Source organism: Oncorhynchus keta, chromosome 4, assembly GCF_023373465.1.
Source record: "Oncorhynchus keta strain PuntledgeMale-10-30-2019 chromosome 4, Oket_V2, whole genome shotgun sequence".
NCBI lineage: Eukaryota > Metazoa > Chordata > Actinopteri > Salmoniformes > Salmonidae > Oncorhynchus > Oncorhynchus keta.
Window position 1 is genome coordinate 86,035,540 of NC_068424.1, and position 14,611 is coordinate 86,050,150.

A 14,611-nucleotide genomic window follows, 5' to 3' on the forward strand; every position below is an offset into this window, starting at 1 on the left:
CCCATAGTAATGGACGAGTCGGGACGAGACAGACAGACAGGCAGGCAACGTTTCTCAGCCAGTCGAAATCATGAATCAACATCATTTTGATGGATATGTACAAAGAAATATCAATTGAAAACAGGTAAAACAAAATGAAGTGCAGCTAGTTTTCAGTCTTTCCAGCTTCAGTTTGAAGTGATTGTGTTGTTGGCTGTGTTGTTGGCTGTGTTGTTGGCTAGCTCCTCTGAACAACAGTGTCCTGATGAAAAAATACATTTTCTAAGCCAGGTGAAATCACACCTCATTAGCTCATTGTTATGCATGTATCCATATAAATGTCACTAGAAAACAGCTTAAACACCTTACTGTTGATATTCTGTCTGCACTGTTTGACGTGACTTTAAGTTAGCAGTAGTTGGCTAGCTAGCAAGCAAGGGATAAGAACGTTGCCAGCCAGTATGGCAATAGAACATTTAGAATAAACGACTGGGTCGTGTCCATAGATACAGAACAAAAAGACTGAACGACCGGGTCGAGTCCATAGATACAGAACAAAAAGACTGAACGACTGGGTCTCGTCCATAGATACAGAACAAAAAGACTGAACGACAGGGTCGCGTCTCTGACAACCGAACCGATAGAAGGAACGACCAGCCGGCTTCAAATCAAATCAAATCAAATGTTATTTGTCACATGCGCCGAATACAACAGGTGTAGTACTTACAGTGAAATGCTTACTTACAAGCCAACAATGCAGTTTTAAACTGCTCACTTCAAGGCACAGCCATCCAGAACAGCTCTTGCGCATGCTTCAGTGTTGTTTGCCTCGACGCGAGCATAAACGGCATTTAGCTCATCTGGTAGGCTCACGTCACTGGGCAGCTCGCGTTTGGGTTTCCCTTTGTAGTCCATAATAGTTTTCAAGCCCTGTCACATCCGACAAGCGTCAGAGCCGGTGTAGTAGGATTCAATCTTGATCCTGTATTGACGCTTTGCTTTTTTGATGGTTTGTAAGCAGGATTTCTCGTAGGCGTCCGGATTAGTGTCCCGCTCCTTGAAAGCGACAGCTCTAGCCTATAGCTCGATGCAGATGTTGCCTGTAATCCATGGCTTCTGGTTTGGATATGTACGTACGGTCACTGTGGGGACAACGTCGTCAATGCACTTATTGATAAAGCCGATGACTGAGGTGGTATACTCCTCAATGTCATTGGATGAAACCCAGAACATATTCCAGTCTGTGCTGCAAAACCTTCCTGTAGCCTAGCAACTGCGTCATCTGACCACTTCCGTATTGAGTGAGTCACTGGTACTTCCTGCTTTAGTTTTTGCTTGTAAGCAGGAATCAGGAGGATAGAATTGAGTGCGGTCTTAGTGCCAGCAGCGGTTTGTGGTGGTAAATAGACGGCTACTCTCTTGGTAGATAGTGTGGTCTACAGCTTATCATAAGGTACTCTACCTTAGGCGAGCAATACCTCGAGACTACCTTAATATTAGACATCGGGCAACAGCTGTTACTGACAAAATGACAGACACCCCCACTCCTCGTCTTACCAGACGTAGCTTCTCTGTCCTGCCGATGCATGGAAAATCCCTCCAGCTCTATATTATCCGTGTCGTCGCTCAGCCACGACTCAGAGAAACATAAGATATTACAGTTTTTAGTGGCCAGTTGGTAGGATAATCGTAACCATAGGTCATACATTTTATTTTCCAATGACTGCATGTTAGCAAGTCGAAATGATGGCGGTGGGAGTTTACTCGCTCGGATTTTCAGAAGGCAGACCGATCTGCGTCCTCTTATCCTCCATCTTACAGGCTGTATACTGTATATGGGTTACAGGCTGTATATGGGTTACAGGCTGTATATGGGTTACAGGCTGTATATGGGTTACAGGCTGTATACTGTATATGGGTTACAGGCTGTATATGGGTTACAGGCTGTATACTGTACATGGGTTACAGGCTGTATATGGGTTACAGGCTGTATATTGTATATGGGTTACAGGCTGTATATGGGTTACAGGCTGTATATTGTATATGGGTTACAGGCTGTATATTGTATATGGGTTACAGGCTCTATACTGTATATGGGTTACAGGCTGTATTGTATATGGGTTACAGGCTGTATATTGTATATGGGTTACAGGCTGTATATGGGTTACAGGCTGTATACTGTATATGGATTACAGGCTGTATATGGGTTACAGGCTCTATACTGTATATGGGTTACAGGCTGTATATTGTATATGGGTTACAGGCTGTGTATTGTATATGGGTTACAGGCTGTATATTGTATATGGGTTACAGGCTGTATATTGTATATGGATTACAGGCTGTATATAGGTTACAGGCTGTATATTGTATATGGGTTACAGGCTGTATATAGGTTACAGGCTGTATATGGGTTACACGCTGTATATGGGTTACAGGCTGTATACTGTATATGGGTTACAGGCTGTATACTGTATATGGGTTACAGGCTGTATACTGTATATGGGTTACAGGCTGTATTTTGTATATGGGTTACAGGCTCTATACTGTATATGGGTTACAGGCTGTATATGGGTTACAGGCTGTATATGAGTTACAGGCTGTATACTGTATATGGGTTAGAGGCTGTATATTGTATATGGGTTACAGGCTGTATATCAGGGGTGTGAAACTCAAATACCCAGTGGGCCAAAATGTAAAACCTGAACAAAGTCACGGGCCAACATTGAACAAATTAACCTTTTAATATGGACCCAAACAAGTTTTGCTTTAACATTGAATATGGAACAAGCATCGCTTATTACCATACAATATATAATTTAATAGTGGAGACATGCAAAATAGAATTTCAAATGAAAAAACACATCAATGGCATTCATTTATTAAATAAATAAAATTTAAATACAAATTGTATGCCTCTTTTCTATTTGCAGCCTTCTGATTTAAATACCAAAATAAACATTTTCCACTGGCTAATAATTTTACAAATAAAATGATAATAAATCAATCAACCATTCAAGCCCATGCCTTGTAGCAAGAAAAAGTGCATAAAGAAAACGTTAATTATTGCACACTGGTCTAATCTGATGTGCCCAAGCCAGATACCTGGCATCTCTTCTTGGATGCTAGTTCATCAATGTCTGGGCTCAAGCTCTGAGCTGAAGAAATCCTCAGTATCGAGTGAAGATGTTCATCAGTCAGACGTCTCCTGTGAGTTGTTTTGGTCATCTTCATCGAGGAGAAAAGTTGCTCGCAAGTGCTAAGTGCTGCCGAACATGGAGAGCATCTGAGCAGCTTGGGTGCGGAGCTGAGGCATTGTGTCAGGGATGAACCGTGGAAACTGTGCGGCGCCCACAGCATCATACTTTGACTTCAGCGTGTCGTTGCACTGGAGTTCAATCAGCTCCATTTGGATGTTGGTTGGTGCATTTTCCACATCAACTGCGAAGGGATTACTAAGCAGTTCAAACTTGCATTTCTGGGCATCGAAGTCGGCAAATCGCCGGCTAAACTCAGCGGCGAGAACACTGAGTTTTTCAGCAAACTGTGCGCATGGGAACACGGCGGTAGAGATCTGCGCTTTTATGGATTGGCAGCAGAGAAAATGGCAAGGGTTTCCTTGCAGCATCTGATTCTCCCACAGGCACAGTTTAGTTTTGAAGGCCCTCACTGCAGCGTACATGTCTGTGATGATGCGCCCCCGCCCCTGAAGCTGCAGGTTCAGCGCATCGAGATGGCTCGAGATGTCACAGAGAAAGGCCAGCTCACACAGGAACTTTTGCTCCCGGAGCTCTGCTGTATCCTTCCCTTTGGTTTCCAGGAATTGACATATTTCCTCACGCAGCTCGAAACATCTGTTCAGTACTTTTCCTCTGCTTAGCCATCTCACCTCAGAGTGATACGGCACGTCTGCGTATTCCGAACCACACTCCTCCAGAAAAGATTTAAACTGCCGGTGATTTAGACCATTGGCTCTTATAAAGTTAACTACCTGTGTTACTGTGGTCATAACATGTTCCATCTTTAGGGCTTTGACACACAGTGCTTCCTGATGTATGATGCAGTGGTAAACAGTTAGCTCACCTGCACAGTTCTCTTCCCGCATCTTCTCCCGAACCATGCCCACCAGTCCACTCTTTTTACCGCACATTGCTGGCGCACCATCTGTCGTTAATCCAACGAGTTTATCCCACGGCAGCTTTATTTCAGTTACACATTTGGAAACCTCCTCAAAGATTTCCTTTCCTGTGGTTGTGCCATGCATTGATTTGTATCCTAATAGCTCCTCCGTAACACACAGATTTGAGTCCACTCCACGGATGAAGACTGACAGCTGAGCAGTATCAGATGCGTCGCAGCTCTCATCCACAGCGAGGGAGAACGCAACAAAATATTTTCCCTTTTCCATCAGCTGGTCATACAGATTGGTGGCAAGATCACATGTGCGATCGGCTACTGTGTTCCTGCTCAGGCTCACGTTTGAAAATGCTTGTTTTTTCTCTGGGCATACGAGGTCACAAACCTTCATCATGCACTTTTTCATGAACTCTCCCTCATTAAAGGGCCGGGCTGATTTTGCGATCTCTGCTGCCACTATATAACTAGCCTTTACAGCAGCCTCGCTTTGTGATGTGGCTTTTTAAAACATATTCTGTTGTGAAACCAAACTTCTTTTCATCTCCTCTACTTTCTGGCTCCTTTGAGTCATGTCCAGGTCCTTGTATTTGTCATGGTGTTTCGTTTCATAGTGTCGTCTAATGTTGTACTCCTTACTTACAGCCACGTTGACTCCACAAACAAGACAAACAGGTTTGTCTTTTACATATGTAAACAGATATTCTGCCTCCCACTTGTCCAGAAAGCTCCTGTTTTCTGCCTTTCTTTCGCCATTTTTGGGAAGGGTTAGCTCGCTGACAGTTGTAGCGTCTATGTTGCTATGACTACTGTCACAGAGGAGAGAGCGTTTCTGGGTCCTGTCCTGATTGGCGTGCGAAAACAGCAGAGCATTATGGGATTCGTAGTATTAGTGGTGAATGCGCTGTATAATACCGGCGGGCCAGCTCTAGTAGTAATTTGGTATTGTCTCGCGGGCCAAATATAATTACCCCGCGGGCCAAATTTGGCCCATGGGCCAGAGTTTGACACCCATGCTGTATATGGGTTACAGGCTGTATATGGGTTACAGGCTGTATATGGGTTACAGGCTGTATACTGTATATGGGTTACAGACTGTATATTGTATATGGATTACAGGCTGTATATGAGTTACAGGTTGTATATGGGTTACAGGCTGTATATGGGTTACAGGCTGTATATGGGTTACAGGCTGTATACTGTATATGGGTTACAGACTGTATATTGTATATGGATTACAGGCTGTATATGAGTTACAGGTTGTATATGAGTTACAGGTTGTATATGAGTTACAGGCTGTATACTGTATATGGGTTACAGGCTGTATATTGTATATGGGTTACAGGCTGTATACTGTATATGGGTTACAGGCTGTATACTGTATATGGGTTACAGGCTGTATATGGGTTACACACTGTATATGGGTTACAGGCTGTATATTGTATATGGGTTACAGGCTGTATACTGTATATGGGTTACAGACTGTATATTGTATAGGGATTACAGGCTGTATATGAGTTACAGGTTGTATATGAGTTACAGGCTGTATACTGTATATGGGTTACAGGCTGTATATGAGTTACAGGTTGTATATGAGTTACATGCTGTATATTGTATATGAGTTACAGGCTGTATACTGTATATGGGTTACAGGCTGTATATGGGTTACATGCTGTATATTGTATATGGGTTACAGGCTGTATATGGGTTACAGGCTGTATATTGTATATGGGTTACAGGCTCTATACTGTATATGGGTTACAGGCTGTATATGGGTTACAGGCTGTATACTGTATATGGGTTACAGGCTGTATATGGGTTACAGGCTGTATATTGTATATGAGTTACAGGCTGTATATTGTATATGGGTTACAGGCTGTATATTGTATATGGGTTACAGGCTGTATACTGTATATGGGTTACAGGCTGTATATGGGTTACAGGCTGTATATTGTATATGGGTTACAGGCTGTATATTGTATATGGGTTACAGGCTGTATATTGTATATGGGTTACAGGCTGTATACTGTATATGGGTTACAGGCTGTATATGGGTTACAGGTTCTATATTGTATATGGGTTACAGGCAGTATATGAGTTACAGGCTGTATATTGTATATGAGTTACAGGCTGTATATTGTATATGGGTTACAGGCAGTATATTGTATATGGGTTACAGGCTGTATATTGTATATGGGTTACAGGCTCTATATTGTATATGGGTTACAGGCAGTATATGGGTTACAGGCTCTATATTGTATATGGGTTACAGGCTGTATACTGTATATGGGTTACAGGCAGTATATGGGTTACAGGCTCTATATTGTATATGGGTTACAGACTGTATACTGTATATGGGTTACAGGCTGTATATGGGTTACAGGCTCTATATTGTATATGGGTTACATGCTCTATATTGTATATGGGTTACAGGCTGTATACTGTATATGGGTTACAGGCTGTATACTGTATATGGGTTACAGGCAGTATATGGGTTACAGGCTCTATATTGTATATGGGTTACAGGCTGTATACTGTATATGGGTTACAGGCAGTATATGGGTTACAGGCTGTATAATGTATATGAGTTACAGGCTGTATATTGTATATGGGTTACAGGCAGTATATTGTATATGGGTTACAGGCTGTATATTGTATATGGGTTACAGGCTCTATATTGTATATGGGTTACAGGCAGTATATGGGTTACAGGCTCTATATTGTATATGGGTTACAGGCTGTATACTGTATATGGGTTACAGGCAGTATATGGGTTACAGGCTCTATATTGTATATGGGTTACAGGCTGTATACTGTATATGGGTTACAGGCTGTATATGGGTTACAGGCTCTATATTGTATATGGGTTACATGCTCTATATTGTACATGGGTTACAGGCTGTATACTGTATATGGGTTACAGGCTGTATACTGTATATGGGTTACAGGCAGTATATGGGTTACAGGCTCTATATTGTATATGGGTTACAGGCTGTATACTGTATATGGGTTACAGGCAGTATATGGGTTACAGGCTCTATATTGTATATGGGTTACAGGCTGTATACTGTATATGGGTTACAGGCTGTATATGAGTTACAGGCTGTATACTGTATATGGGTTACAGGCTGTATATTGTATATGGGTTACAGGCTGTATACTGTATATGAGTTACAGGCTGTATATGGGTTACAGGCTGAATATTGTATATGGGTTGCAGGCTGTATACTGTATATGGGTTGCAGGCTGTATACTTTATATGGGTTACAGGCTGTATATGGATTACAGGCTGTATATGAGTTACAGGCTGTATACTGTATATGGGTTACAGGCTGTATATGGGTTACAGGCTGTATATTGTATATGAGTTACAGGCAGTATATTGTATATGGGTTACAGGCTGTATACTGTATATGGGTTACAGGCTGTATATTGTATATGGGTTACAGGCTGTATATGGGTTACAGGCTGTGTATTGTATATGGGTTACAGGCTGTATACTGTATATGGGTTACAGGCTGTATACTGTATATGGGTTACAGGCTGTATATGGGTTACAGGCTGTATATGAGTTACAGGCTGTATATTGTATATGGGTTACAGGCTGTATATGGGTTACAGGCTGTATATGAGTTACAAGCTGTATATGGGTTACAGGCTGTATACTGTATATGGGTTACAGGCTCTATATTGTATATGGGTTACAGGCTGTATACTGTATATGGGTTACAGGCTGTATATTGTATATGGGGTACAGGCTGTATATTGTATATGGGTTACAGGCTGTATATTGTATATGGGGTACAGGCTGTATATTGTATATGGGTTACAGGCTGTATATTGTATATGGGTTACAGGCTCTATATTGTACATGGGTTACATGCTCTATATTGTATATGGGTTACAGGCTGTATACTGTATATGGGTTACAGGCTGTATGTTGTATATGGGGTACAGGCTGTATATTGTATATGGGTTACAGGCTGTATATTGTATATGGGTTACAGGCTCTATATTGTACATGGGTTACATGCTCTATATTGTATATGGGTTACAGGCTGTATACTGTATATGGGTTACAGGCTGTGTATTGTATATGGGTTACAGGCTCTATATTGTACATGGGTTACATGCTCTATATTGTATATGGGTTACAGGCTGTATACTGTATATGGGTTACAGGCTGTGTATTGTATATGGGTTACAGGCTCTATATTGTATATGGGGTACAGGCTGTATACTGTATATGGGTTACATGCTCTATACTGTATATGGGTTACAGGCTGTATACTGTATATGGGTTACAGGCTGTATACTGTATATGGGTTACAGGCTGTATACTGTATATGGGTTACAGGCTGTATATGGGTTACAGGCTGTATATTGTATATGGGTTACAGGCTGTATATTGTATATGGGTTACAGGCTGTATACTGTATATGGGTTACAGGCTGTATATGGGTTACAGGCTGTATATTGTATATGGGTTACAGGCTGTATATTGTATATGGGTTACAGGCTGTATACTGTATATGGGTTACAGGCTGTATATGGGTTACAGGCTGTATATTGTATATGGGTTACAGGCTGTATATTGTATATGGGTTACAGGCTGTATACTGTATATGGGTTACAGGCTGTATATGGGTTACAGGCTGTATATTGTATATGGGTTACAGGCTCTATATTGTATATGGGTTACAGGCTGTATATGGGTTACAGGTTGAATATTGTATATGGGTTGCAGGCTGTATACAGTATATGGGTTGCAGGCTGTATATTGTATATGAGTTACAGGCTGTATATGGATTACAGGCTGTATACTGTATATGGGTTACAGGCTGTATAATTTATATGGGTTACAGGCTGTATATGGGTTACAGGCTGTATATTGTATATGGGTTACAGGCTGTATATTGTATATGAGTTACAGGCTGTATATGGGTTACAGGCTGTATATGGGTTACAGGCTGTATATTGTATATGGGTTACAGGCTGTATATTGTATATGAGTTACAGGCTGTATATGGGTTACAGGTTGAATATTGTATATGGGTTGCAGGCTGTATACTGTATATGGGTTGCAGGCTGTATATTGTACATGAGTTACAGGCTGTATATGGATTACAGGCTGTATACTGTATATGGGTTACAGGCTGTATCATTTATATGGGTTACAGGCTGTATATGGGTTACAGGCTGTATATTGTATATGGGTTACAGGCTGTATATTGTATATGGGTTACAGGCTGTATATTGTATATGGGTTACAGGCTGTATATTGTATATGGGTTACAGGCTCTATATTGTATATGGGTTACAGGCTGTATATTGTATATGGGTTACAGGCTGTATATGGGTTACAGGCTGTATATTGTATATGGGTTACAGGCTGTATATGGGTTACAGGCTGAATATTGTATATGGGTTACAGGCTGTATATTGTATATGATTTACAGGCTGTATATGGGTTACAGGCTGTATATTGTATATGGGTTACAGGCTGTATGTTGTATATGGGTTACAGGCTGTATATGGGTTACAGGCTGAATATTGTATATGTGTTACAGGCTGTATATTGTATATGGGTTACAGGCTGTATATTGTATATGGGTTACAGGCTGTATATTGTATATGGGTTACAGGCTCTATATTGTATATGGGTTACAGGCTGTATATTGTATATGGGTTACAGGCTGTATATGGGTTACAGGCTGTATATTGTATATGGGTTACAGGCTGTATAATGTAAATGGGTTATGGGCTGGTCGACTCAAGGATCATCCGGTAACCATTACCCAATTAACCAATCCCTCTCCTCTCTTCTTATTCTGTTATTGCCTCCTCCCAGAAGATGTGACTCTACAGCCCGACCCTGTGGTGAGCAGGCAGTTCTTCACTCTGCACGGTGGCAGTGGTGGGGGAGGAGGTGGCAGGGGTTCGGTGGTAGAGAGGCGGACGTCGGCCCCCCCAGTGATCCTCAGTCTGGAGTCGCCCAGGTTCCACCCTCAGGCCAAGGGGAAGAACATCAGGCTGGACGGTCAGCTGAGACGAGCTACCAGGAAGAACAGCTTCTGCAACGGAATCACATTCAGCCAACGACCTGTTAGACTCTATCAGAAGGTAAGACCCTGACCCTGATATACCCTGACCCTAACATAACCTGACCCTAACATACCCTGACCCTAACATACCCTGACCCTAACATACCCTGACCCTAACATACCCTGACCCTGATATACCCTGACCCTGATATACCCTGACCCTAACATACCCTGACCCTAACAGACCCTGACCCTGATAGACCCTGACCCTAACATACCCTGACCCTAACATACCCTGACCCTAACATACCCTGACCCTAACATACCCTGACCCTAACATACCCTGACCCTAACATACCCTGACCATGATATACCCTGACCCTAACATACCCTGACCCTAACAGACCCTGACCTTGATATACCCTGACCCTGATATACCCTGACCCTAACATACCCTGACCCTGATATACCCTAACATACCCTGACCCTGATATACCCTGACCCTAACATACCCTGACCCTAACATACCCTGACCTTGATATACACTGACCCTGATATACCCTGACCCTAACATACCCTGACCCTGATATACCCTAACATACCCTGACCCTGATATACCCTGACCCTGATATACCCTGACCCTGATATACCCTGACCCTGATATACCCTGACCCTGATATACCCTGACCCTAACATACCCTGACCCTAACATACCCTGACCCTAACATACCCTGACCCTAACATACCCTGACCCTAACATACCCTGACCCTAACATACCCTGACCCTAACATACCCTGACCCTGATATACCCTGACCCTAACATACCCTCACCCTGATATACCCTGACCCTGATATACCCTGACCCTAACATACCCTCACCCTGATATACCCTGACCCTGATATACCCTGACCCTAACATACCCTAACACTAACCCTAACACACCCTAACTCGGGCCAGGGTTAGGCAACTATATTAAGCCATGGGACGATTTTTGTCGGAGTGGATGGTCGGGCGGGCGGGCGGACGGAACATAATTATAATGATTTATTTTATTTTAAAATAACAACATTTTCATACATTGAGAGAAAAAAATCACATCTCTTTTTGTTATTTGTGGGAATTTCCTAAATTATAATCATTTGGGGACCCCCCAAAAAATCCAGTCACCGATCCCTGCCCCAACGCTAACATCTAGCCAAAGAGCTGTTCTAAACAACATCATAAACGCCATCGATAAGAGACATTACTGTGCAGCCGTATTCATTGACCTGGCCAAAACTTTCAACTCTGTCAATCACCACATTCTTATTGGCAGACTCGACAGCCTTGGTTTTTCAAATGATTGCCTCGCCTGGTTCACCAACTACTTCTCTGATAGAGTTCAGTGTGTCAAATCGGAGGGCCTGTTGTCCGGAACTCTGGCGGTCTCTATGGGGGTGCCACAGGGTTCAATTCTCGGGCCGACTCTCTTCTCTGTATACATCAATGATGTCGTTCTTGCTGCGGGTGATTCTCTGATCCACCTCTACGCAGACGACACCATTCTGTATACTTCTGGCCCCTCTTTAGACACTGTGTTATCAACCCTCCAGAGGAGCTTCAATGCCATACAACTCTCCTTCCGTGGCCTCCAACTGCTCTTAAATGCAAGTAAAACTAAATGCATGCTATTCAATCGATCACTGCCTGCACCTGCCCGCCTGTCCAACATCACTACTCTGGACGGCTCTGACTTAGAATACGTGGTTAACTACAAGGAGGTGTCTGGCAAGACTGTAAACTCTCCTTCCAGACTCACAGTAAGCATCTCCAATCCAAAATTAAATCTAGAATCGTCTTCCTATACCGCAACAAAGCACCCTTCACTCATGCTGCCAAACATACCCTCGTAAAACTGACCATCCTACCGATCCTCGACTTCGGCGATGTCATCTATAAAATAGCCTCCAACGCTCTACTCAGCAAATTGGATGCAGTCTATCACAGTGCCATCTGTTTTGTCAACAAAGCCCCATATACTACCCACCACTGCGACCTGTACGCTCTTGTTGGCTGGCCCTCGCTTCATACTCGTCGCCAAACCCACTGGCTACAGGTTATCTACAAGTCTCTGCTAGGTAAAACCCCATACTACCCACCACTGTGACCCGTGCTTTAAGCATCAGCTGTCAGAGCAGCTCACAGATCACTGCACCTGTACATAGCCCATCTGTAAACAGCCCATCTATCTACCTCATCCCCATACTGTATTTATTTATTTATCTTGCTCCTTTGCACCCCAGTATCTCTACTTGTACATTCATCTTCTGCACATCTACCATTCCAGTGTTTTAATTGCTATATTGTAATTACTTCGCCACCATGGCCTATTTATTGCCTTAACTCCCTTATCTTACCTCATTTGCACTCACTGTATATAGACTTTTTTGTTTTCTTTAGTTCTACTGTATTATTGACTGTATGTTTTGTTTATTCCATGTGTTGTTGTATGTTTGGAATTGCTATGCTTTATCTTGGCCAGGTCGCAGTTGTAAATGAGAACTTGTTCTCAACTAGCCTGCCTGGTTAAATAAACTGTGAAATAAATAAAAATGAATAAAAAACTTCCTGTATGAAAAGCACAGAGTTTACAATCCCCACTCCTTCCCACTCCTTCCCACTCCTTCCCACTTCTCCCCACTCCTTCCCACTTCTCCCCACTCCTTCCCACTCCTTCCCACTTCTCCCCACTTCTCCCCACTCCTTCCCACTTCTCCCCACTCCTTCCCACTCCTTCCCACTTCTCCCCACTCCTTCCCACTTCTCCCCACTCCTTCCCACTTCTCCCCACTCCTTCCCACTTCTCCCCACTCCTTCCCACTTCTCCCCACTCCTTCCCACTCCTTCCCACTTCTCCCCACTCCTTCCCACTCCTTCCCACTTCTCCCCACTCCTTCCCACTTCTCCCCACTCCTTCCCACTTCTCCCCACTCCTTCCCACTTCTCCCCACTCCTTCCCACTCCTTCCCACTTCTCCCCACTCCTTCCCACTCCTTCCCACTTCTCCCCACTCCTTCCCACTTCTCCCCACTCCTTCCCACTTCTCCCCACTCCTTCCCACTTCTCCCCACTCCTTCCCACTTCTCCCCACTCCTTCCCACTCCTTCCCACTTCTCCCCACTCCTTCCCACTTCTCCCCACTCCTTCCCACTCCTTCCCACTTCTCCCCACTCCTTCCCACTCCTTCCCACTTCTCCCCACTCCTTCCCACTCCTTCCCACTTCTCCCCACTTCTCCCCACTCCTTCCCAGGTTCGTCTGCGTCTGTCCGGTGTACACAACGGCTGGAGCGGTGCTCTGCGGTTCGGTTTCACCAGTCTGGACCCGAGCGAGCTCAACTCCTCCAACATCCCCAAGTACGCCTGTCCGGACCTGGTGACGCGGCCGGGTTACTGGGCCAAAGCCCTGCCGGAACGCCTGGCGATCCGCAACAACGTCCTGTCCTTCTGGGCCGACAGACACGGCCGTGTGTTCTACAGTATCAACGAGGAGGAACCCATCCTCTTCCACTGTGGTCTGAGTATAGGATGTCCGCTCTGGGCCATCATAGACATCTATGGCCTCATCCAGGAGGTTACACTGCTAGGTCAGTCTCTACCTTGTTAAATAGACTTTTCTGTCTTAGGGTTCCAACAACAGCATGACATTGGCCCAAAGTCTTGTCAAGTAATTCCTTCCTAACCAAAGGGTTGTACTGTGAGAGAAGAGTAGCAGCACGATACTACACTGTAGAACAACAAGCCTAGGAGTCAGAGAGAAAGGCAGTCAATGGTAGCCAAACACTTCCCCTCATTAGGACCACAACCATTCACAGCTGAGTTGAGCTGTTCCCTTATAAGGCCAACCATTCACAGCTGAGTTGAGCTGTTCCCTTATAAGGCCAACCATTCACAGCTGAGTTGAGCTGTTCCCTTATAAGGCCAACCATTCACAGCTGAGTTGAGCTGTTCCCTTATAAGGCCAACCATTCACAGCTGAGTTGAGCTGTTCCCTTATAAGGCCAACCATTCACAGCTGAGTTGAGCTGTTCCCTTATAAGGCCAACACATTCACAGCTGAGTTGAGCTGTTCCCTTATCAGGCCAACCATTCACAGCTGAGTTGAGCTGTTCCCTTAAAAGGCCAACCATTCACAGCTGAGTTGAGCTGTTCCCTTAAAAGGCCAACCATTCACAGCTGAGTTGAGCTGTTCCCTTATAAGGCCAACCATTCACAGCTGAGTTGAGCTGTTCCCTTATAAGGCCAACCATTCACAGCTGAGTTGAGCTGTTCCCTTATAAGGCCAACCATTCACAGCTGAGTTGAGCTGTTCCCTTATAAGGCCAACCATTCACAGCTGAGTTGAGCTGTTCCCTTATAAGGCCAACCATTCACAGCTGAGTTGAGCTGTTCCCTTAAAAGGCCAACCATTCACAGCT

The 14,611-nt window shown here is 43.9% G+C and overlaps 1 protein-coding gene across 3 annotated transcripts in view; it reads left to right on the forward strand.

The window, feature by feature from the left end:
- Positions 1-14,611, forward strand: part of neurl1b (neuralized E3 ubiquitin protein ligase 1B) — a 43,193-nt gene that overhangs the window by 11,581 nt on the left and 17,001 nt on the right. For 2 of the 3 annotated variants that reach the window (XM_052518015.1, XM_052518013.1), the window contains exons 2-3: positions 9,962-10,233; positions 13,447-13,780. In XM_052518015.1, coding sequence (XP_052373975.1) covers positions 9,962-10,233; positions 13,447-13,780 — 606 coding nt within the window. The remainder of the gene's footprint in view (positions 1-9,961; positions 10,234-13,446; positions 13,781-14,611) is intronic. The other variant, XM_052518014.1, reaches the window with a different exon arrangement.